This window comes from Gallinula chloropus (assembly GCF_964237585.1).
Source record: "Gallinula chloropus genome assembly, chromosome: 3".
NCBI classification, from domain to species: Eukaryota; Metazoa; Chordata; class Aves; order Gruiformes; family Rallidae; genus Gallinula; species Gallinula chloropus.
In genome coordinates, this window is record NC_140087.1 from 52,777,238 (window position 1) to 52,802,804 (window position 25,567).

Below are 25,567 nucleotides of genomic sequence, written 5' to 3' on the forward strand. Positions count from 1 at the left end.
TTAAAACTCGGAGAAGAGGAGGTTAGGAGTAGCCTGTCAGTTCCTGTCTTTGAGCACTGAATTATTAATTTACACAAAATACTACATTAAAAATACCATTAAAACAAGCCAAAGCAGCGTACTGGTATTTTAAAGGGCAAGCTCATGCTTCAGTAGACTGCCAAAACCAGTATATGCTATTTAAACATAACACAATTTTCTTTTTATTGTTTTGTTTGCCACTTACTGGTCATCAAAGGTGTCTGCTGAGGTCTGTGTTTGCTGCCTTTATGGTTTGTCCTGCCCCTTGTGCCATAGAGTCAGCAAAATGATTTGGAGAGCTTACAGGACACTTGTGAGAAAGGCCACTAAAGACTTTCACAGAAAGACTGTAACTCCACAGAAAGGGCAGGTAGACAGAAAGTCAGGCAGGCAGCAAAGATAAAAGGAAACACCTCTCATCCGCCTGTCTTTATAGACAGGAAAGTGAATAGAGAATATTACTAGCAAAATATATTTTCTCCTTGCCTACAAACATGGTCCCCTGTGAAATTCTCCTGAGTTTTAACTCCATCCCCTTTCCATTGCTACAGCAGCATAACTTACATGCAAAACCGAGTGAGTTATTTTTCTGGCATCTACTGCAGTACATTAAACACAGAACTAATGCCAGAAAGGGTAAACTCGACATTTCAAGACCTTATCAACCACTGAGACTGCACTCACAACTCCGAAGTTTAGAAGACAATCAGATGTAATCTGGAGCATACTTTTTAGAAGCAATTCATATTTCAGCCTCACACAAGTACATTCACCATGTTTCTTAGTTCACTGTTGCTCTGAGTCAAACAGGCAAACACAGTTCCACGCAAAGGCATACCTACTTCACATTTTTTTAAACAAAGATAAATAAGCCTAAGTGATGATGATTTTATAGCAACTGATACAAACCAATTTCAGGCTTGGATGTCTGAGTATTCACCAAAAGAAATTAGGATTTGGCTGAGAAAAAAATAACAGTGGCAAAATTTGACCACATTAGCAAACAGCTTCTTTCATTTCTTCTAGGTGAGAGGGGTGCAGCATTCATAATATATGGAGAATGAAAAGATGAGGGTAGTATTGCTTCCACCCTGGTTAAGGCAAATTGCTGAAAGCAGCAACCTTTAACTGTCTGCCCAAACCTGACGATGAGTCAAACCCAGGCAGAGTGCATAAGTTCGATGCTTGCTTTTCCTTGGGGAGTGCCTGAATCATTTGACTCAAAGGCATTCAGAGGCAGATTTCTCTTTGTTGTATCTGTGCTATTTGCATAAAATACCATCAAATATTCTGGTAAGAGGAAGGAAACAGACAGTGAAAAAAAACCCCAAACAAAAAATCTTTTGCATGTGGCAGGAGTATCTTTACCATTACACTGTGACAGTAAATCAGGTAAACTGTACCACTTCTGCCTTACAACAGCTTCTGCTAATTTTGGTTAAAATCCAACTCTTCATTTCCTCTAGTTGTTGTTAAAATTACATAGTGAAACTTGTTTGCTTTCATGTTAAAAAAAATCCATGGGTTGGTTTGGGGTTTTTTAGATGATTTAAAAGCAAAAAAACCAAACCAAAGCAAACTTACAGAAATTAAAACAAAAAGCTAGTTCTTCATACAGTCCTATTAGTAACTGGTTCAGATTCCTCTTCTTAAGACCTCTCTGCCACCACATCACAGAATCACAGTTGGAAAAGATCTTTGAGATCACCGAGTCCAACTGATATAATTTTGTAATTGGAAGGCTCAGGTCCATATCTGTATTTCTTCGGAGCAGATAGTTGCAGACTGTGCTTGGACACTGTAAGTCTGCAGACTTCAAGATTAAAGACTGGGATCTTGCTAGCTGGATGCAAGTCTGTCAGAGTGAGATGTCAGGCAAAATACAATTCTCTAATACACATGAAATTTAGTTTCTGCGACCATGGCTTTGAGAACTTCCACAGCACCTATGTTTTGACTCAAGATTTTGAAGTATACCACAGTATTTCAGGAATTCACAGGTACTTGCCCAAGGTTAAGGCTTTATAAAACTGTGTGGTTTGAACATGGTGAGTAGATACTTGATCTGGGCAGTCAACCAGCAGTTCCACTTGCACTGTGCATACTTAAGTGCTCCTTTTTACTGTTACAGGCTATTGGTATCAAAATGTACAAGGAACCAGTGTAGTGCAAAAGATTCTGATTGAGTCCGTCTTTCTCTCTTTTCTGTCATTTCAGCCTTTTAGTGCTCCAGCTGCTGGAGGCAGACAAAAAGATGAATTTTATCTATTATGCTGAGATGGCTTTGAGAATGAGTAAGTCTCCTTTGCTCTTTCTCTAGACCTGCAGGCAGAATGCAAGTTTTCTGCTCATCAATAGCTTGCCCTTTACAGACAGTGAAAGGACATGTCAAGTTCTCTTTCACCAACACACCTAGACTGCATTGTAACGCACGTTTGAATTGCACTATTTGTTAAGAGATGGAATACAAACGTTAAAAAATGTGTATCAGCACTGTTCCTAGAAAGGACTGAATAATTGCCTGTCTGATGTGACAAGCTGAGATACAACTCTAGATTTTTAAAATCAATTCTTTTTTGGTCGACGCAAATACAGGCTGGAGTGGGGGCAAGTCACCATATGAGCTGCTGACTTCAATTTTGTCCCAGGAAAGAAAGCATATCTTATGGAAAATTCACTCAGGGAAAAGGAGAAAAATAAGGTTTTTTTAAGTCTGAGTTTCCCTGGGGATCAGACAGGAAAACATACCCTATCAACATTCACCGAATACCTGGCTTCTGGATATGTAATGTATAAATTTGCAGCCTGTATTTTCAGTCCCATGACAAGTATCTGGGTCATTCTTTACTTGAAATTAGAAGTATGAAATGGGTATCAACAGATCCAGTAACTACAGAAAAGCCAATGGATAATATACATGTGGAGACTATTTGTGCCTAATTTCTCCTGACTTTAGTATACAAATTAAAATGAAACTATTTGTCTCTCTTTTTAAGAAGTATGCTTTTCCATGGAAGGGTCCTGTTCAAAAGCAGAATGGTCAGTGCATATAGGTGAGGTACTCCGCTTTTGACCAAAGTCAAGCTTAGGTAACTGATGTTATGCTTTGGATCACAACCTTCACTCTCCCCATCCCCTTCATATATCATACAATGGTTTCATGTCTCTTGATAAGGGTGAAATGCATTTGATTAAGAAAATCCTCTAAGCATGCTTTCTTTCCTCTCCTATCACGTTTTTCAAGGAAGGGTGATTTGACACCAGGGTCACCAGAGACACATGGACTCAAGAGTAAATGTGGTTTAATTTTCAGTGATCACAAAACCAAGGGTATGGTTGGCAGATTGTTTCTGAGAATGGACAATCAAACTAATTGTTTGCAGATCCAGTACTGTTGCAGACCTTCAGAACTTGATTCTGGTTTGAAAGTCTAGAAGATGCCACCTCCTAAAATTGTGTTTCCAGGGGCTCACAGTTAGTAACCTACAGTTTATATAACGACCATTCTTTCCATAATCAAAAAGTTACTTATGTAAATACTGGACAAAAGGATTAAAAAACCTCAAAGCAAACCAGTAATTTTCCAGTTCTGACTTCATGTAAGTGGAAAAAATTACACTCACTTGCAGGAAATTTTTGTGCGATCGGCCACCATAGTCCACTGCTGCTGATTCGTTGAAACCTCAATGTAGTAGCTGTAGCTCCGATCATCACAGTCCCAAAGTAGCAACCTAAGTATGAAGAAGTTGAGTGATAAGTAAAATAAACATTGAACCAAACTGCTTAAGTTTTCTAGTTCTCCATATCTTCCTCTTTATCTTTTTTAAGTTTACCCGTTTCTTCTGGAATGTGCCTCTCAACAACCAAGTCTTTACTGTTTCTGTCACCTCAAACTTGAGTGTCTTTCTTGTTATTATCTGAAGGCCAGAATTAGGCCACTTACAGGCTTATAACAACCATCTTAATAACATTAATTACTTTTTTATTTATTTGAAAGTTGATAAACAAACTAAGTTATTAGGCATGTGACGTTACCTGCTTTAAACCTGAATCACAGCTCTGTTTCTGAAGGTAAGGTTTGTTGGGGTTTGTTTTGTAAAAATATCAGAAATACTTTTTTAAAAAGCAAGGATGAAAATAAGAATTCCCAGTCACGGCTCATCACAGTATGGGGAACAAGGCACTGAATTTTGACCAAATTTTTTGACCAAAAGAGTCAGAAGAAGGAAAAAAATAGAGGTGTCAAGGACAAATTCCATGCACATTCTAACAACAGTGCAGCTCTTCAGGAAGGGCACTGACTGACATATTGAACAGCCTTCATTTTCCATACTTGCCTCACAGAGAAGATCTAAAAACCACACCTGGAATTAAGGTTTCTCTACCCCTCCTCCTTATATGGGCATTATTTTCCTGTTTTAAGAGATAATTGAAACCTCAACATTGTTCCTCAATTTCATTTTATTTCTAAGGATATGAGTGAAAGCAAAACCAAGAACCTTGCCCCCCCTCTCCTCTCCCCCTCGGTGGATGGGATTGAGATAAGTGTACTTAAGGAAAATAACCAGCTCAGAATGCCGCCTTTAGCAAAAAACATGACACATTATATCCAGCATGTTTGCATAACAATACAGAGCATCCTTTCTTCCATCTAAACATCTACAAATTACAAGAAGGTATTTACACAACTCAATGGAGAAATGGACTGGCCAGAAAAGAGGCAGACACTTAAGCAATTTCTTCTTTAGAAGCAGTTAAATGTTGCCTGTATTTTGATTAATAGATGTGTTTTTCCATACATTTTGCTTAAAATCATTGGGTGATGTCATTTCACTTATTAGCAGAGTACAGTTTAGAAAAATTAACAGCTGCTCTTACTGTTTTCATATAAACTCAGTGGCAAATATGAGAGCTAAACCAAAACTTTAAAAATCTTTTCTACTTGAGTTAGAGGTGACTAGAGGCAGTTTTTGAATTGCAATACTCTAAGTGAACAATCCACATTATGTCTGTAATGGAAAATGATGTTTTGCTGATTTGGTTCTCTTTTTTTGTTAAAACTCTTACTTTCTGAACCCTTCCTCAGTAGACCAGTGGAAAATAAATACACAACTGCAATACACTGGCTGTTACCAACTGCTGCCATCTCTTGATCCTTGGGTTCTTGTCAGTTAGGTAATGCTTGACTAGGATTACTGCTTAGATCTATTTCTTATGGGAACAAATGACCCCGCTGTAGTCAAATAACGGAAGCACAACTAGCTATCCAAAATGGCTATAACCGCAATGATGACCTAGATGATCACTGTGGGTGCCCTCCAACTGAAATCTTCAATTCTAAATGAGAATCACTACAGCCACACGTACAGAGAACTGTGAAAGCCTGGTAATACAGCTAACCTGGGTTCTTTCTCCAGCTGAGAGGAAGAACTTCCAGAGATCCACATTTTTCAAAGTGCAATAGGTAAGTGATTGTCAATGAAAACAGTTGAGCCATATATAAAACGAAAGGGAACTTCTGCAACGCTGCAGACTTTCCCAGGCAGAGAGTTTCAAGCTGTCTCTCTTTAATCATCTTTCAGAAGAGTGCCCAACTTTTACATTATTCATTCCTTTCTTCCAGTTCAGAAAGTGTTTCTTGCTTTCAGTTGCTACCTCTGCTGGGAGGAATATAACTGCAAAAATTATTGCTCATTTCTAACATTTATAAAACCAATACTGCTAGAGGGGAAAAAAGACCTAGCCAGGTGTGGAATGCAGATTCCTTCCTCTTACTGAGAGATGCTGCCCCAAGCAGAAGCTGGATTGTCTTCAAAATGTGGTTATTAAGGACACGTGTGTCTGTATCTCCTCCCTAAAAAACAGTACTATTATCTTCATTTCAAAACAATCTAGTTTAGCTCTGTATTTTCCATTTTGGAATCCCAGCACTTGAAGTGGAATGGGGTCTACTGGACAAGCAGATTTAAAATGAACCCTAGGTGCTCTCAACTGAACCCTGTGCATTTATATTATCAAAACCAATAAGCTATTGAAACAGCTTTAAGAATTTAAACCCCTTTTAACAGGAGTCTTTTAGCACTTATTAATATTGCCTGTTAGAAAATTAAAAAATTCAGAGCTGACTTCTTAAAAAAGATAAATAGTCTTATAGACTTATAAAAATATCTCAACACCCTGAAACAAAACACCCAACTTCAACCCCTCTCCTCTTGCTTCATTAGATCCTCCCCATTCTGCTCTCCTGCAGCTTGAATGTCCACAAATGCTGAAGAGACTGAAACACGTTTTTCTGTTTAAAAGAAAAAAGTTTATGGATTAAAACCCCAGACTTGAAAACTACTAATATTCAACAGATCCTGAATAGATTTAACATTTTCATTTAAACTAAGCCTTCTAAATGATAAAAAGAGAGAAAACCAAAAAAAGACGTAAATTTGTTTTCTTTTAAAGAGGCTATTAAAATGTAACTAATTGCGCTTTTCAATAGGATCCTTTTCATCATGGTGGCTCAGTGGTGTTTCCTTCAGTCATGTTTTCAAGCTATGATCAAGAGTTTCAGTATCAGAAGCACACTGGTGACTAATTTCAACAATACTGTAATTAATACACAACAAGCTTGGCTTTTAGAACAAAAGGCTAACAGGACTTACTTATTCCTTTTAAGAGAGTGTATAATTGCTCTCTTCCAAAACAACCTAGCTAAATAGGTTTTAAAAGCATATGGCTTGGAATTATTACAGACCAAGCAATGAAGGAATTAGAGTTGGCAAAATCTTTCTCGAAGTGATTTTAGCACGGATGCTAAACGTAGGTATTTTGTTTATTTTCTTTCACAAGTCCCAGAGAAAGTTCTTTGTTCACATCCCTGCAGTAGCTTTTTCTGGAGAGACTAGGGAGGGAGACTGACAACAGAATCTACGTGGAATTCATTCTGCATGAAATGCCTTTCTGGAAAAGAAGTGAAAAACTTTCCGGTGATTACATGAATATTCACCAGTGCACACTGAGCACAAGGGCCACCTTTTGCCAGACACAGGAATTTTTGAAACACATTCCAGACAAACTATGGAGCTAAACTTTTGTAGAGAAGCTAATGTTTTGCTAAGATGGATATTAAATGACAGGAAGGAGACTCCACTTAAAAGGTCAGAACTATACTCATTGGAAATGCATCTGTTTATAGTAAAATTGCCCGAGTTCCTATGCTTTCCATATTCGAATAAAAAGCTAAATTAGCTTGTTAGTACATCTGGCTCTCAGGATTGAGAACGAAAAACTGAATGAAACTTTAGCCAGTTCACCCCCTGCAACACTGAGAGATTTAAGCATATTTCTCATATGCCGCCACTTTGGGTTTCTAAGGTCTAAGCCTTCTATCATTTAATATGATACTGTTATTTACATCACATGTTGAAAATATCTCATTTTATAAAATAAAAGCTTTTCAAATATAAACAAAAATTCGTATTACTGGTGTGGAAAACATTATATTGCCTACTTGTTATATCAAAAAATGCTGAGGCACTTTTTTAAAACAGTATTTCTCTAAATGTCATGTGTTTCCCTAAGATTGATTGTTCTGCATTTATACAAGCATTTTGTGCTGCCTCTGCTTGCTTTTTATTCCTGGATTTCTGAACAAAAGATTGCCATTGCTAAGTTCAGACTGCATTATAGCTACATACACTCGAGGTGTTAGCAGAATGCCAAAGACTGAGTCGTGCACCTGACAGGATGATACCTGCTTCCTGAATACTACAGAGTCAGTAGTTTCCACAGGCAGTCTAAATATTAGATTTTACAGTGTTCGTCAACTACTTGGCTACTTATGGAAAACCAAAAAGACAGAAATTAAAACATAAGGTAGTGACATTTGTTGAAAGATGGGGAAAAAGAATGAAACCCAAGAAGTGTATAGAAAGGATAACTTTATACAACTGGCTTTGCATTTTTGCCTCTGGTTGTCTACGTGCTCTTTTAACTTTCTATAGATATTTATGTTTCAGTAGTTAACCAATCTTTCTTCAGGATCCTACAAAGGAGACAAAACCCCTGCATATTTCCTATGTGCTTATATGTCCATTTGTTCTAAGTTATGATTTCACTCTCATCAGGCAAGCACAGAAAATGAGCAGCAAACAAAGAACTTCATAAGCATAAGTGGTATGGAAAATTAGAAAGTGTGAGATAACTATATGATGATGGTACAAGAAAACAGAAAAACACATTAAAGCTAATTGATGCTATTTGTTAATTTAAGAATTTCTCCAAATATGAAAAGCAAAATACTTGGCTATCATGTATTCATATTAGTAACAAAGTCTTTGAATAGATTAAACCGGGATAAGTGGTGAATCTACTTTTACAAAGATGTTAAAAATTCTGTTTATTTTAACATGAAAACTACTATGTTACAGAAGAATTCTACACACGCTGCAGCAGACCCTGTTCTATTATGGGTATTTTCTTCCCCCTTTTCTTTTTTTGAAATTCATAGAGGGGGAAAGCAACAACTTTGAAGTTATCAGCCAAAGATCACAGCATAATACTATTACATTTCTTTTCCAGATAAGTGCAGCCAGAGTTAGACAGAGAGCTACTGTGATATAGCAGTCTTTTCAATAATAAACTTTTAGCCATTTGAATTATATTTACTATGTTAAACACACCAATTGCTGTCTTTCTCTTCCTAGTTAAACATAATAGTTTTTCTGTCATTGATAAGGGCCTTTTCAGACAGGAAAAATAGCAAGGTTATTTTCTGTCCAGACAGGCAACTATGTGGAAAAACTACCTAAAGTAACATTTTCTCTGTTCACTGTTCCAAGTATATTGTAAGCCATTTCAAGTAGGAGTCTTAAATAAAAAAAATGTTTTAACTTTTTTAATTGAAAAGACAAAATTAAGTTACCATTATTTTAAAATAAAATGTTTTCCAGGTCTTTTCTAGTAGAAAGTACTGTCGAGCAGAGACTATCATTACACCTGTTTTAGAATTTCTGAGTAAACTCTGAAGTGGAATGCAAGAGCTCAAAATACAAATACTTTAAAGTATGTTAACAAGGTTTCAAGATGGTCTTCCACAGCAACCCAGTATCCATGTTGGGATATTAAAGTTTAAATAGGTAAACTACAACATGGGTAAAATCTGCCCCGACCATTGGTAGTGATGCATCAGAGAGTGGATGCAAGAGGAGGTCCTCCAGAGTCCCTTCTGGCACTGGTCCTGTTTAACATCTTTAGCAACGACCTGGATAAGGAAATGGAATGAGTCCTCATCAGGCTTGCGGATGACAGTGCACTGTGGGGTACAACTTGAGAGTATGGCTGCCATTCAGGAGGACTGATTGCCAGCCTCTGGACAGGGGCAAAAAGGGATCTAATGAAATTCAACAACAAAAGCAAAATCCTCTACTTCTTATAGTAGGTATAAACTGCAGTAATAAATGCTACAGTCTGACTGGTTGTGCTAAAAACGAGACAGGAGTCTTGTTGAACAGAAGATCATGTTAGTTGCCTGTGTACCTTCACAGTAACAAAGGGTAGCAGAGTATGGAGCTGTACCAACAGGAACTGAGCCAGCAGAACAAAGGAAAGAGATTGCTCTCCTTCACACTTGATAGCTCACACCCGGCACACCGCATCCCATGTTGGACCTAAGTACAACAGTTGACAGATCTGACCAAATCCAGCAGAGGACCATCAAGATGGCTGGGAGGTTGGAGCATACACGTTGTGTAAGAGACCTCTAAAGAAATCATCTTGTTTAGCCTACAAAGGCCTGGATTTGGGGAGGAACCTGACAGAGCTTTTCAATACCTGAGAGCAGGTTATCAAAAAGGGTGAGCCAGGCTCTTTACTGAGCCACACAATGGGAAAAACAAAGGACAATAGTCAAAAGTTAAAACAGGACATTCCAGATGGACTAGAGGCAGGAAAACAGGAACTGTGTGAAAAGAAAAACAAACAAGCAGAAAGTACATTGTGAGGATAAACATTGGAACAGGCTACCCAGAGAAGTGGAATTTCCTTCCCTGGAGGTTTTCAAGACCTGAAGGCATCTAGCCTGGAGTAGGATGGTCCTTCTTCATAGCTGACCCTGCTTTGAGGAGCAGGCTGGACTAGATGATTCCTTCCTCAAGTCCCTTCCAACCTGAATCGTTCTAAGATTCTAGGAAAATGGCACTACCTTTGCAGAAAGCACGCATACCAGATATATTCTGAAAACACTATGCTCTGTATACATTTCTAATGCATATCTGAGTACCAAGAGTTCTTCTTACTCAGAATTTAGTTACCATGGTAACATGTTCTGACTTGGAGGCTCTCTCCAGCACTAGTCCAATTTCGATAGCCTGAAAGCACCTACAACCTTTTTTCCAAAGGCTCATATATTTACTGTCTCTGGTACAAATATATTTGCACAATCACATCTCTGAACTTAAAAGATATGTACTTGAATTCCTAATTATTCATTTAGAATCCAAACCCACTGGCCTAATGACTACAGCTATAGCAATTCATGTCATTCTATGGTTATGCTGTACAACTAGCCTAAGGAAAATGCTCCTGGAAAATTTTTTCCATTAGGGTGAGATCAAGGGAGTTTTCAAGCATATGAACAGCAGGAAAACAGGCAATGAACACAGTTCAATCGGTTCTGGAAGACTTTCCATTTAAAAAAAATCTCTTGCTTTCATTAAAGTGAAGTATTAAGCCTTTTTTCTCTAATCTATGTTTATATGCAATTTGATTTCTGTACTAGTCACTGATTTCCTGGTGCTAAATAAAGACTACAGTGTCACCAAATTAGCTAGCACTGCACTGTACAGGACACGGTCTAGACCCTTGCTTGCCAAAGCAGTAGCTGCCACATAGTGAAACCACGCTTCCCCACTCAAAGGAGCATCTTTCCCTTGGCTGCCTGTGATCTGCAACAGATGTGGCTGCAACTCAAACCTCTTGTTCCAGGCAGAACATGAAAAGGGAAAGACACCATCGTGCCAGCTTTTCTGCCTCTGGGCAATGCAGGTAGAGTCCTCTGTCAGAAGATACCCTACATGATGATGTTTATTATTGTTGTTTTTTAAGACAAGCTGTTCATCTTGCTTGTACTATGCATGACAGAAAGCTGACAAAGAAAGATGGGATTCTGACCCTGTATCTGCACAATGCAATACCACAGAAATTACTACATGCTGATTAGTTTTTAAATTACGTAATGTTTGGGTTGGTATTTTTTTCATTTGTTCTACACATTTACTGATTATACAATTATAATTTTTTGGACAAACTCTAGTTCACCTAACATACTATTTAATAGACTTATTAAAAATCTTCTGCTCAAGAAGAACCCTTAGCATATTATTTAATACAGTAAAGTCAATTTTTTGCACTGGCTTAAAAAGATGGTATGCATCACCAACTGAAAGACAGTAGAAAATGGTAAGACAGGAAAGACAGAGACTATAAACTGAGAAAATATGCATTTTAGTTAATGTATTCTTCTCTTACCCTTTCATGTGGTCAAAGCTTCTGCTGCTACTTGAATTTAAGTTTAAAGTGGCATGAAAATGATGTAATTACATTTTCAATTACCTCTTTAGTAAATCTGAGTACTGTGTCTTCCTGGCTTTCTACTTGAGATGCAATGCTTAATTGAACATTAAAAACACCAAACTCAAAAGCATAAACCATGGAGGGTGGAAAGCTGCCAACAATACTTACTCAGCTTGTTTCACACAGTGAGAACAATGGTGGACTTGCATTATGCTAGTACACAGACAAAACAGTACTTTTGTTAGGTTAGAGATTTGCCTGGAGGTCTGATTTTAAACTTTCTCTTCAATGTTTCATAACCATCACAACAATGCTGCAAGCCAAAACCAAAGCACACAAAAGAGAGACTGGCAGTTATAAAAGAGCTTTCAAGTCGCACTTCCTCATCAATCAGTCTGAGGAGGCAACTCTAACGGGGGGGGGCATGGCGCTGAGCTAGTTCCTAGCAATACGTACCTATGCACATGGCTTCTGATGCAAGCCAGCATCTCATGGGGGGTTTCAACCTTTGCTTACTGATACTCTAATTTCAGAATCCTTTCTCTCTTTTTTCTGTTGTCACAGAGAATGCAAATTAAGTCTCTGACAACATATTCTAAAATTACGAAGAGTAGGAAGCCTTTAAGACAAGGTTTTGTACACCAGAGAATCTGAAGTTGCCAAGAATATTTTTGTATTCGCCACTGAACAATCCCACCCTCCAATCTACTTCCCAAGTTTCAACATTAGCCAAAAGTTTGTTCTTCAATGTTATCTAGACAGTCACTGTAGAAATAGATGAATGAACTTTAATCCAGAGTTAAACACATTCATTAATCCAACACTGTAAAGAAATACTCTGTTACTATACCCTTATTATATACTCCATGTTCAAGTAAGAAGCAGAACTACCTGTATAGAGAAAAGTATACCTGGCTGACTCAGGATGATGGCTTCCTTCAATAAACATTTCTGTTTTCACAATGAGGTGACCACAAGTGAGGCTGCAATTATATTTCTATTTTAATATAAGTACATACCTTTAATCTTACAATTTGACTATTACTATCATTATGCCTCTGAAATGTAATATTTTCTGGAATTGCACTGCTGTATCTTGACATATAATTCACACATTTAATTATTAATGTGTCCACTATACTTAAATAAAAAGCAAAATGACAACTACTAAACTAGTCCCCTAATTATTGTTGTTTCCAAATGTCACATATTCTCAAGAAAATAACAGTGTTCAGCAAAAGTTTCACTGTTGCCCTTAAGTTAGATAAAAATAAACCCTCTTACCGTATTGATCCAATCATGTATGGCTGTGCCAGCTGTACTACAATAGCTCCGCTCCCAAGCTGATGGCACGTGTACCCAGAGTCCCAATCGTAGTTTTTTGTGTCCCCGTTCAGTAAGGCATTGCGACTGCGACTTACACCCTCAATCACACTGGCACAGTCTGCAATTGTTGCAACGTTTTCAGCAGGAACTGTGAATTAAAACACAAAAATGGCAGTGTCAGAAAACACTTTGGGTACCAAAGTTCTTTTTTTTTTTTAGTTTTTCTTTACCAGACATAAAGATGAAAGTACGATCAACATAAAGAAACAAAACTCTTGTTTAACATGAACTACGAAGCACAACTGAGTGGTAAAGATAATTGTTGTAGTATTGGTACAGCTAATTGTTATAGTATTGATCCCAGAATAGCTTGGTAAATTGACAGATGGATTTCTGTGTTGGTGATATGAAAGCACTCTCAATACAATTAGGGAAAGAATTCTTGTCCTTCAAAACTGCTGAATATTTCAAACAATTTCTTCCTGCTTTCACAATGAAGCCTCTCCAATCACCCTCCCTCCCCACCCCCCACTCCTAAAAAAAAATAAAGAAAAAGAGAAAGCAAGATATAAGTAAGTGAGATTTTAAAGACCCATCTCTACTGTGGGAAGTCAGGACTCAAAGTCTTTGAAACCAGGACTTGAAGTCTTAGGATTCATGGGACTATTCTCAAAACATACCTGTTGGTACTTCTGACAGCCTCTCTGACTATGGTTGGAAATTGCACCCCAGAATTTAGAAAAATGAAAATGCTTTTCAATACACACAAATTCCTTCAATACAAGTATTAGACTACAAGAGGACAGGAGAAACCAATGTGTCTGTCACTTGCATGGAACAGCAAATGCGGAAGTATTTCTTGTTCAGTCAGGAAAAAGGTAGCACTGAACATCACAAAAAAAGAGATTAGAGTATCCCAACAACAAATTAAAGAAATACAGAGAACCCATCCTCCTGAAAAAAGGGAGGACAAAACACAGGATAACGATTTTCCTCATTTCCTCCCACTGTAAGAAGGAGGTGTATTTTCTCATGCATAGAGTACTCCACCAGCACTGCTTTCCAAGTGCATCAACATGTATTTTGTGGAATCACCTATTATTTTCCTTTGTGGGCATTTAATCAGGTATGGTACTTTCTGTTTGTATTTCAGAGAGAATTGTAAGCTTTTTGAACACCACCTTCCAAGCAAGATGACAGATGAACATAAAAATAAGCTGTTTAAGATGCTCAGGTCCAGCATTTTCCTAAAAAGATAATTTTTTAGGCAAACTTTTCAAATATATATGTCTGTCTCTATTCTCAATCCAAAAAACAAATCAGTATTAACAAGGCTGAAAAATTGCCTGTGAAGCCTTTGTGGATTTTTTTTTAATGTTGAAAGCACTGATTGTTTTATCTAAATATTACAATTTGGCACAGGCTGTATTAAAAAAACCAAACAACAAACCCCTAAGTTTTTGTGTGTCAACTCTAATAAAAGACAACCAATCTGTGTGGCAGTAAAATTTAAAAGTGATGAAGAAATAAGTTACCAGAAATTACCTGAATGACAATGATCAGTTTAACAACATTTCAAATTCACATTATTGCATACCAAACATTTCTGAAATCAGAGAAAGGATGAACAAGCACAGCACAAACAAATTTTAGCCATACATCAGATGTACAACCAACACTATTTCAATTTTCACAAGGAAACAAGTGATGTGTACAGACACAAATGTACCCTTTTGAGCTCAGTGCACACTGATAACTAAATTACATACTTGTAATAGTTGTTTGTAATATATGTATTTTAAATACTACAACATATGAAAGTGGCAATTTCAGAGCCAATTATAAGAGTCTCCAGCACCAAAAAAGTTGTAGTTTTCCATGAAGAGCTAGGATTCTGTGTTTTAAGTGTGCTAGTGGTATCAGGAGTATGATCTTAAAAGCATCATCCAGTGAAAACACCATAAAACAGAGGAAAAAGCACAAAATTGTTGCCAAGAAGCAATCCAAGGCAGTGGAAAGGCAATGCTTTCTAAAAAAAAAATTTTAAAAATCTACTTCCACTATGGAATGTACTATCATCTCAGTTTGCTCATAAACAAATTACTAAGCCCACCATATGATTATTCAAGAATACTCTTTATTCCCTATTACAGAAAAAAAGACATTCCAAAATTCCCAGATTCTCATGGGAAACAAGGTAGTAGGAATTTAAAGTACTTCACTGGGAACAATCTGAACAAAGCAAAGACTAACAATGCAAACTGAAAGTACTGGCATCGAAATGAAGTTTGCTTTGGCTTCCCGTTCTTCCGCTCTTCCCTGGCAGTAAGGGAACTTCTTTGAACACCCATTTTATATAAGCATTAAAGCATCTTCTATATATTGCTGCTTTTGTAGGAAGAGGAAGCTACTGATATCTTGGTTGAATTAAAAAAATGTAAAAGACAAAGTGTCAAAATCAGTGTTCACACTGAGTCCTTACAGCATATTCTGGACACCCTCTGAGCTATGTAAGGCATTAATTGAACACAGTACAGCTCAGTTCATCCAATCTTTTACCCGCATGCCCTCTCTGAGCATCATCCTGCTCCTTCTCGCACTTACATTTCTGCACTAATCTGTGACCTCCTAAGAAGGTGTTACCCTGATTAGTCCAACTCCTTAACAACCGCACAGAAACTGTTTTTAATATAATTCTGTGGTCCTCCCTATAACAGTTAATTAGAAAGTGATTCTAACTAATTGCAGTGTGCAGAAGGTACCATACTGTTCCTTCTCTCTAGGGGGGGACCGCCACTCCCTATTTTGAATGTTCATTATCATCTTTTATATCCGCTTGATAAAATTATTAAAAATACCATCTGGTGGGGACTCTGCTCTGTGCCATATTTTCAAGTCTTCAGCTTCTCTGCTTTTTTCCCATTAGAATTTCTGCTTCAATTTAGGTCACTTTATAAAAACATACTGCCAAAACCAACAGTTTTGTTGCTATTTTTGTTTCTTCTTCTCTTTCTTCTTCTTTTTTTTTAATCCACCAGCTATCCAGCTTTTCCAGTAACCAATGTTGTAAGAGAAAACAAAAGAGGAGATTACAAATATGGAAATTCTTTTTCCACTGTTCATACAGCAGTTTTGCTCTGAGAAATCTGATTTGCCTTTATGGAACAGAAAAGATGGGCATTAGCAAAGCATCTGCATTCTGTAAGGAAACAAATGATGATGATTGAGGTTATGGGACAGCAGCAGCATCAAAACATTTATTAAAACTTATTTTCTTGTCTCCTGGTCTTATGCTGCAGAATGGAGAAATGAACAGCTTGACAACATATTTAATTCTAGTAACAGTATTTTTATAAAGGATTGTCAGTTTCAAGACATGGCCTAAGGGCCACCTCTACTGGCTATATTTAAAGATAAGATAGATAAGATATTCAACTGTCCTTATAGGTCCCCCAGGAGAAAAAACGTACCAGGAGCGGGTGGTAGACCTCAGTCCTACTTATTTATCACCCCTAAAGGGTTTAGGTTGTTTTGGGCTTTTCTTCTTCCTAATTTTTAGTAGACTTTATTTTGCATAGCAATTTTTCCCTCTGAAATACTCAGCAAAAAGTTATGCAGCCATTGTTTACACTCAGATATGGGAGCCAGTTAAGTACTTCTTTTCCTCTCCCACTGTGGACAGGTCAGATTTTGCCATCTGTTCACCCACTGTGGCTTCACTGCAGTCAATTCGCCAAGATGGGGGAAAAATCGACAAAAAATCCTGAAACAATTCTTTGCAACATAGGAAGAAACAGAATGGAGTGGGTTCCTGCCCCAACTCACAGAAAAAGCCATTAATGAACCTTAATTCAACTTACTAAGACAAACAGGCAGCAGATCTACCTAGTAGTCTTATTTTATATGAAGGCAATAATTCAAAGCATTATGGATTGTTAAATATATTTATACTGCACTCCAGGTAACAGTCAATCAAAGGTTCTCAGACAAAGTGTCATCACTATGATACAACTGTTCCTATTATGGAACTCTCTTAAGACACAACACTATCGCTGTGTGAAGAAAGTATAAACAAAAAATTATGCTGGAGAAAATACATTTTTGATTTAGTTAATACAAAGAAGTGTTTTTTGCTCTCATGCTAACAGCTGTAAATGATCAGCTTTCAATCAGTCCATTTCTACCTGCAAAACTGCATTCCTTCTCTACCTGACCATCTATTTGGCTGACAAAAGTTTCCTCACTAGACAGTGACGGTTAGAGAAAAGAAAACTGAGAGCAAAGGGAAAAAAAAAAAACAATTAGGGATGTCACTATTACTCCAGGGTTTGATTTTATTGTATTAAATAATTAAAAGGATGTAGCGCATTTTGCTTCCATTATCTTCCATGTGCCAAAAGATTTGTTAAGTCTAATCTTTATTGAGTATATGAATTGGAGCTTGTTTATTTGCTACATGATAGGAAATATTAAGTCTACAGACCTTTCAGTTAATTAAAAAGTACAGTCACAAAGTCTTGTCTCCCCTTCCACATATTCCTTCTTGTTTTCTGGAGCTGAAACTTGCCCATGACATTGCTACATTTCACTTGAATCAAAAACTCAAGGAATATCAACTTCAAACAAATATCAACAGCATTTTCCCTGTTCCAGTAAAAAGCTTTCTGCAAGCCCTATTTAGCTAACCCCTCCCCCACTAATATTTGTCAATGTCCAATCGTCAGATTGGATTAGAATAACTTCAGCAAATGTCGATTTTTCAGTTGGTATCTGCAAGAGCTCATGATTTCTGATCCAATAAATTAGAACAAAAGCATTCAAGCCATTAGAATTGGCCATACTTCTAATTGCCAACCAATTGGCTGGCTACAGGGCTCTTTCATTAAACGTTCTGCCTGGTGAAGGCTTTCAGAAATAGCAATTGTTTCAGAGGAGCCCTACGAAGTGTGCAGCCTTTGTTGCAGCGCTGGAAAAAGAAAAACATAATTGGAATCACCAGAAGAACAGATCTCTGTTGAAGAATGGGTAGCTGTAACTAAACTGATCATATGGCTGTCCTTTCCTGTAGAAAAGGATAAAATCCCCACAGTATTTATATCATCTTCGAATTTTCATATTTTCCTAAGGCTACGCTTACAGCAGAGCTGACTTACACTGCTGGGTAAGCCTGCATGGTTCTGAAAGAAGGCTAACCTTTAAAAAGAGAAGAAACAAAATACGATAGCTTTGTGTGGAGTCAACATTAAACTAGACACAGAAATAGCATCTCTCACTTCTTCCTTGGGGAGAAGTACAGCGATCTTTTACAAAGCTAAACCACAAACTAGGAAACTGATATGACTGGTTTCTCTGTTATACATTTATTTTTATTTTTTTTAAAAATAACTTCCAATGAATAAAATACAAGTGAATTATTATTTATTCATTCCATTTTCCCCCTTTTAAAACAAGTTCTCCTAAGGCACTGAACAGCACACAAACAAAGGTTCACATTAAGTACCAAACAGCATTCCCCAGAGGGTGACCAAGGACATTCCAGTGCTTTATATCCATCTCCTGCTTTTCAGTCATTATTCACTGTTCTCCCTTCCATGTGTAACGTCCAAGTTACAAGATAGTCTGATAGACTGAGACAGACTACAGATAAACACAACTTCATATAAACGCCTTCCACACTGCACTCCCTGTGACCTTAACCAGGTAAAAATAGGATGGAGGGCTGGTCAAGCCCCACATGCCTGCATAGTCCTTGACTGACTGAAGGACTAAGTGAGATTATCAATTTTCCCCTTTGAGGCAGAAAGGAGTAATTGTTTCCTATATTTAGACAGGAAAAAAACCCAAACCCAAAAAAAGGCATTTAATGGAAGTAGCCCCTTACTTGTTGTTGTAGCTTCTGGGCAGATAAAAAACTTAAAAAAACATCACAACACACCAGGTATCACTTCTGCCTCCAAAGAGTACATCTCTTGCTTGTGAAAGTTTTCACTTGTTTTGGAGTCTAAACTAAATATTAATGACTAAAGACCATTCAAAATTTCAGATGTGGAAGTTCATTAACAGCAAACAGTATGCTTTTGAGATTTAAAAAATATTTACAGATCTTAATTGAAACAGTTGTGTCAATCTTGTGATTCTAATACGTAGAATTGTTACTTACACATCTAGAGGTAATACTATTCCAAAAGGAAAATTACATCTCAATCCTAATATCTGCATTAGGGAATAATTTCGTATGATCGAATTAATTGCTGTCACTTACCTCTTTTCGTAAGACAGCAAAGTGCAAACCAACACTAGCACACAAGACAGCGCTACTTCGTGCTACTTCTGCTTTAAACCTGCTACTCAACTACCAATAGGTCATGTCAGTACTGCATCCAGTGTTGTAGAAAGTAACTGTATAAATCATCTTCCACATTAACTTTAAAATGTAATATGTTGAGTTAATAATTTATCATGAAAACCTTGTACACAAAACCACAGCAACATAAAATTGCTGTTATCAGGAAGCTGCGCTTCATTTTTATTATTTGTTTACCAGCCTTCTAATCTTCACTTTACAGTGACAGCCATTACAGAGATACTACCTATCAGTGGTAATATATCTGATAAATTATCCTCTTTGTATATACAGCTTTCTGATCAAACTGAACAGGTTTCACAAAACTTAAATAATTACTCTTAAATATCAATATGAGATCTCTAAACAAACACCTCATCGGTCCTATTTCCTTGGAATGAGGTTTCAAATGACAAACTCTGTACTATCTTCAGTGATGTTTTGGTAGAAGTAAGGGTCGCAAAGTCTTTTAGAAAGGACCATATGGCCTTCAAGGGCTGACCAACATTTCATTTGCTTAATAAAATAAGTAATAGGAACAGCAGCCATTTTTGTTCTAACCTAATACCACACTGCATAAACAAGGAACCCAATAGTATTAGCTAATCCTGCTTTTCAGGGGTCGAGGATGGAAGCTTCTATACTCAATCAAGCCTAAAAGCAACCCACTGCGTTCTCATGTATTTCATGGAGCTTTCCTAACTGCTTTCAGTCCACTTTATCCTACCCAGTCACTGCAGGAATAGAAACTAACATTACAAATCCTCATTAGAGCAATAAAATAAATCTGTGGCAACTACCTCATTGGAAGTCACAGACTTTTTACAGAAGTGGAACTGGGTCAGTCTGCTTGATCAAGGGAGCCAGATAACATTCTGCCTTCCAGTATGTAAAACACACCACTAAATGGATATAAGATCACTTTGCTGGATCAAAGCTGTTGAGAGTATTTTTGAATAATGTCAATGGCCGTAAGTTGTAGTGGAACTGCCTTTGTGCCCCGTGTGATTTCACAACAGGAGGGCCCTCAACTAGTCCCACAATCTTTCCATTTGTCACCATAAATTCTGCAAGGTCATGTGTCCAACTGCTACTGCCTCATTTATAGCTGGAAGTTCTTCCACATCCCCCTTTCAAATAACTACTCTTTTATTTTTTTATTAATTGTACTGACTACTGTCCTTTCAATGTAAAAAGCTCTACAGGCCTCTGCTTACTGTGTATCAGTTCCAATGACTTATACATATGACAGCTTGATTTATCCATGCTGAATGACAGCATAGTTCTACCGATCAATATGAACTACAATGGATGATTATACTACTACTACTAACTTCTATGCAGTCCAAACCCTATTTACCTGTAAGATTCCATAATTACAAAGAAAATTAATGAACATAAAATTTAATAAAGACATATAAAATCTTCCAACCCCTGGATTATCTCTGAAACTCATGAAAAGCTGAAAGAGATTAAAAAAAATTGTCTCACCAACATGCTCCCTAAACCACAAAATACCAGAGAGTATCTGAAAGACACGTCAATTATGGTTCAAGTACACTTCCACAAACATACATGGATTCACTACCTTGCCTACTGTTACGACCAAACAATCTCTGAGTTAAAAAAACAAAACAAAAAAAGGAAGTATATTGAATCCTAATCAATTTTATAGAGATACAGACATATTGCTTACTTGCACACAGTAACTCTGATTTTGTAAGAAGTTTCATAAAAGGTCGTAGCTGGCAGTGCTAAATATGAAATTAACTTCAAGGGTTTACAAAACTTTAAATACTTTGTTCTCTCTAAGTAGCTTATTGATGGTAGATGTTTTCTTTAAGCACAGTCCTCCCTTACTGCTTATTCTATTTTCTTGTCAATAGCAAATGCAATACTGCTTGCCAACTCCCTAAAGCAAAGGGAAAGCTTTCTATTTACGTTATGGGACAACCTGTACACTTTGGCGCTGTGGAACATAAAAATTACTGAAGTGTGATTTGTCAGGCTACTTATTCTATGCTCCTAAAAAGACATAATGAAATTACACCTCAAACCTCATGAGATTGACTGTAACCATGCAATGCCTTGGTATAAAGCATGGGGAACAGGCTGAAGGAGTAGGGTCCCCATGTTATAGCTTTCTCACAAAAAAATTAAAAATAAATACCTCCTACTAAAACCTTTCTCAATCTTTTCCTGAAAACTGTTTTTCCTTCCATCTTAAAATCTAAATATGTGTTTAAAACCAGCATGAACTCCAGGAATTTTGCTGCAATTCTCAATTTCATGCCAGAAGTAAGAAACAGTGGGGAATCCCAACTAGACAACCACTAAAAGGTGAACAAATCTCTGCCAATGAATTTCACGATCTCACTCATGTGAGTTTATATGGAAGGAAGCACAGAAATCACCTTGTTTGGTGTATTAAAAAAAATCAGTATTAAATTTTACTTTACATGATTCACCATTCAGTATTGTTGGTCTATTGGGGATTTCTACCTTAAGTAATGCAGTACTATGCTGAGGTACGTAAATCAGGATTATGTAAGGCCCTCGGAGCTGCAGAGGTAAGAGCACTCCATCCATGTGGCATTCTGAGAATAAGGGTAGCCAATATAATGTCCTGCCATTGCTAAGTCTGTCTATGGCTCTTTTGGGGAAAATCACAGCACGGGAGAGTTTACTTTCAGCAGTTGAAACTAGGTTGTGTAAGAGGCCCTAATCCATCTTTACTGCAATAAACAGCTCTGGCTACTCCATCCTTGTTACAGAATTCAGGCTAACCTAGCAAGAGGCAAGAGCAACCATGACGTGCAAATAAAAACTGGATTAGGAGCACCGAGTGACTCAATGACCAGTGTTTTTGACAGCAGCAGTTGATTTAATTTTTACTTTAGCATTCCAGCAGCATCATTCATTAATCCACATAACTGGAATTTCAGAGAAGTCACAAGGACTAGCCAACCCACTGTAAGCTTAAGGCATCTTTTAACTCAAATTTGAGATTTGTGTGTGGAAGCAGGAGTAACCGGCCAGTCTTAAAAGGCAAACGTTCACAACAGTTCATGTACAAGGAAAATAGTTTTATATCTTACCTATCAGGCCTTTCTCAAGAGTAAAGGTTTTGTTGGTGAACATGCATTCAAATGCCACAATATGGAAAACTTTGTTCACTGTATTGTGGGTTCCAACAATTCGAATATACCTATGGGGATAAAAAAAAGGTAAGCAGTGTAAGTTAAACGTGGCAAACTTCTGTGGAATAAAGTATAAATGATTCACTTGGACTATAATGTGCAGACCTGTAAGAACTGAGCAACTGTTAAAAAATAAAATTAAGATAACAAAAGGAGTAGAAAGAGTATAATTCTCACATTCAACTTGCATCTAGTCAGGATGCTGGCTCCAGAAGAATTTAAGAAAAAAACCCAAAACAACAAAACTTCAAGAGCTGTTAAATGTATCAAAAAAATCTTTCTGGGCTAATTTACCAAGAAAAGCAAAAGGAAGGAGCTTTTTATTCAGAAATGGTCTGTTACTGCAAATGTATGCTTGGGGAGACTTTAAGTAACAACAACAACAACAACAACAAAATCCTTTTACCAACTACTTTTCACCATAAAGTAACTTTTCATACAGTCAGGACAAACAGAACGAATCAATGAGGCTTCTCTGCAGAAGCCAAAAATTAGTTTCATTTTAATACAATTGTTTCTAATTCTAACTGTGGATGCAGAGAAGATCAATGTTGCTGTTGGTGTATCTTTTATTAATAAGAAAACATATATATACATGTATACATATATATATATATATAGCCAGGCAAATGCTATGAAACAAAGCTAGCTCTGGGTTTCATTTCTGGTTGTATAACTCATACCTCTAGATTGTAACTGAAAATCCAATAGAGCTGCTCTTGAATACTGTGACCTATTCACCTCCTGTATTACGCTGGAGACTTCACCTATAAACAGTCATTAACCTTGATTCGGTCTGATTCCCGTATTTTCTGAAGACATCCAATAGTTCTTACTATAAATTTGAAAAATCCTAAACTAAATGTTGTATGCTGTCTCAATAAATGTCGAACAAGCAAAACAGAAAATTACCTAAACCAAACAGCATTACCCCACAAAACGGGTTACCCACACCGCAGCGAGCTTTGTATGAAATGAACTAGTTTCAACTAGTGTCAACTAGTTTCAATTAAGAATTATCAGAAAGTATAATTCATAGCCAATATATTTGGTCTGTGAGATAAAACCACCTTTCGCTCACACAATACAATTATATTTGCAACACAATGGCCAGTCACCAACAGCATCATTTTGGCTTGTGTTCTTCATCATACCAAGTTGAAAAGATACACAGCTTTCAGTCCAGCCATTTTTCTTTGAAACAATAAACCCCCCTTCCTGCTTACTAAACACATGAATATTTGGTTTCCTCCTATACTTCAAGAGGTTTGTGCCTTACATAAAACTCTTATAAGTAAGCATCAATGACTGTTATTACTGATAACCCTTTGTCTTTGCCATAAATAGAAAGCATCTTCTAAAAATATAATTTTTAAAAATCCACCTATTATGTGCAAAGTTACCTGAATGTCATGCTACTGTTAAAATTGCCAAGGTTGTTGTGGTCTGCTCCTTTTAGATTATATAAGTTTCTTTTTAAAAAGCCAACTATTATTCAAGAAAAATTACAAAAATGATAGAAAATATGCTCAAAATTTTACTTTAAAAAGGTGAATTATAACCTATTTCACTTTCAAAAAAAGAACAACGTGCTCTTCCCTAACATTAACTCAGAGATAAACTAAGTATCACAGTAGGAAGCTTCCTTCAAGTCAATATAGGTAGAATAAGTTGCAAAACTGGAGAAAGTATTTATTTTCTGAACCTGTATTTTAAGAGTAAAGCAGAACTTAGCCCTCACCATGTACCTAAGACAAGTGCCTGCAAAAAGCATCACAGGAATCCTGGCTGTCAGTCAGGGAAACAGCGGTTCTTCCCCCAGACTCACCCCTGTGTATAGATCAGTTGCTGCACGGGGATATGTGGACAGCTGTATTCTGGGATTCACACTCAGGTACAGCCCTGTCAGAAGCACAGGAGACACACAGGAGCAAGACCCCAAGGTTTCTACTCACATAGGTGACCTTCTGTAAAACTGACATTGAAGATCCACTGAAAAGATTATAATATATTTATTCAGGAGACTGACTAATGGTTTGCTCTTTGGAGAAAGTTGAAATCTGAAAGAATCTTTCAGTTTTAGGAGGTCTGGTAAAAATCTTCAGCTAGGGCTATGCCTCTTCCTTGAAATTACAGGCACAGACTTTTGGTCCGGTCTTTTCAGATCATTTTCTGTCAATTCATGAGCACAGTGAGAACCCTAAATCCACAGACAACAACCAGAATCCAACATCAGTAACTGTTCTATCTAGCATCAAAAGTGCAGAATTCAACTAAAAAAGAGGCACAATCTTGGCACATTAATATGTACAGGCAGAGTCTGGCTCACCACAGAGATTCCCTCATCCCTCTCAGGCAGGAAAGGTATTGATTGAGTTGTGCTGCTTGGACCAAACACTCTCTAGGCTAAGCAACACAGCGTTACTAATGGAGGTGCTTTGGCATGCTTCAGTTCCGCTGCCTGGCTTTATAGAGTTCAGAGAATAAACAGTAACAGTATTAATAGGAGCACAAGAAACTGCTTCATAATTAGCTTTAAAAGCTAATTTGTTTAGATTTTTTGTGTTATGACACTGTAACACTAGACCAAATTTCCTGATCATTTTTGGCTTCCTCCACCCCCCCCCCCCTTTTTTTTTTTTAAATATATCAAGCAAGTGAAAGGCACAGAGGTTTGAAGAGCTTGCCATGGGAAAAGCAACTTTATCATACTGCATGCTTAGGTTAAATAAAGTATTACTCATTGGTTAGCAAAGTACTTTGCCAACAGGTAGAAAGGAACAAAAGCTTATTCCTGTATGCTAAATAGCCTAGCAGGTATTTGGAGCAATAGGTGACAGCATTTCACACTGCTGGAAAGCTGAAATTTTCTGGTAATGTAAACCAAAATCTCATCCATTAAAATAACTGCATATACATTAATCTTCTACAGTATGTTATTTCTACGATGGAATATTATTGCAAGGTAGAACATAATGATAGGACAAACCCCATCCTTTCTCCCCAGTATAATACATGTATTTTACATATATTCCTTATCTCTCCCAAGGTGAATGACCAGCATGATTTCCTGTCTGAATCTTGCATTCTTCTACTTGGTGGAAATTAAAATAAT

The 25,567-nt window shown here is 37.1% G+C and overlaps 1 protein-coding gene across 2 annotated transcripts in view; it reads right to left on the reverse strand.

The window, feature by feature from the left end:
* BTBD9 (BTB domain containing 9) overlaps positions 1-25,567 on the reverse strand; it is a gene marked incomplete at its 5' end in the record, with an annotated part of 119,808 nt that overhangs the window by 20,526 nt on the left and 73,715 nt on the right. The window contains 3 exons of one of the 2 annotated variants that reach the window (XM_084261004.1): positions 3,645-3,752; positions 12,868-13,057; positions 22,351-22,460. In XM_084261004.1, the coding sequence (XP_084117130.1) occupies positions 3,645-3,752; positions 12,868-13,057; positions 22,351-22,460 (408 nt within the window). Of the gene's footprint in view, positions 1-3,644; positions 3,753-12,867; positions 13,058-22,350; positions 22,511-25,567 lie in introns of both variants that reach the window. The other variant, XM_084261005.1, reaches the window with a different exon arrangement.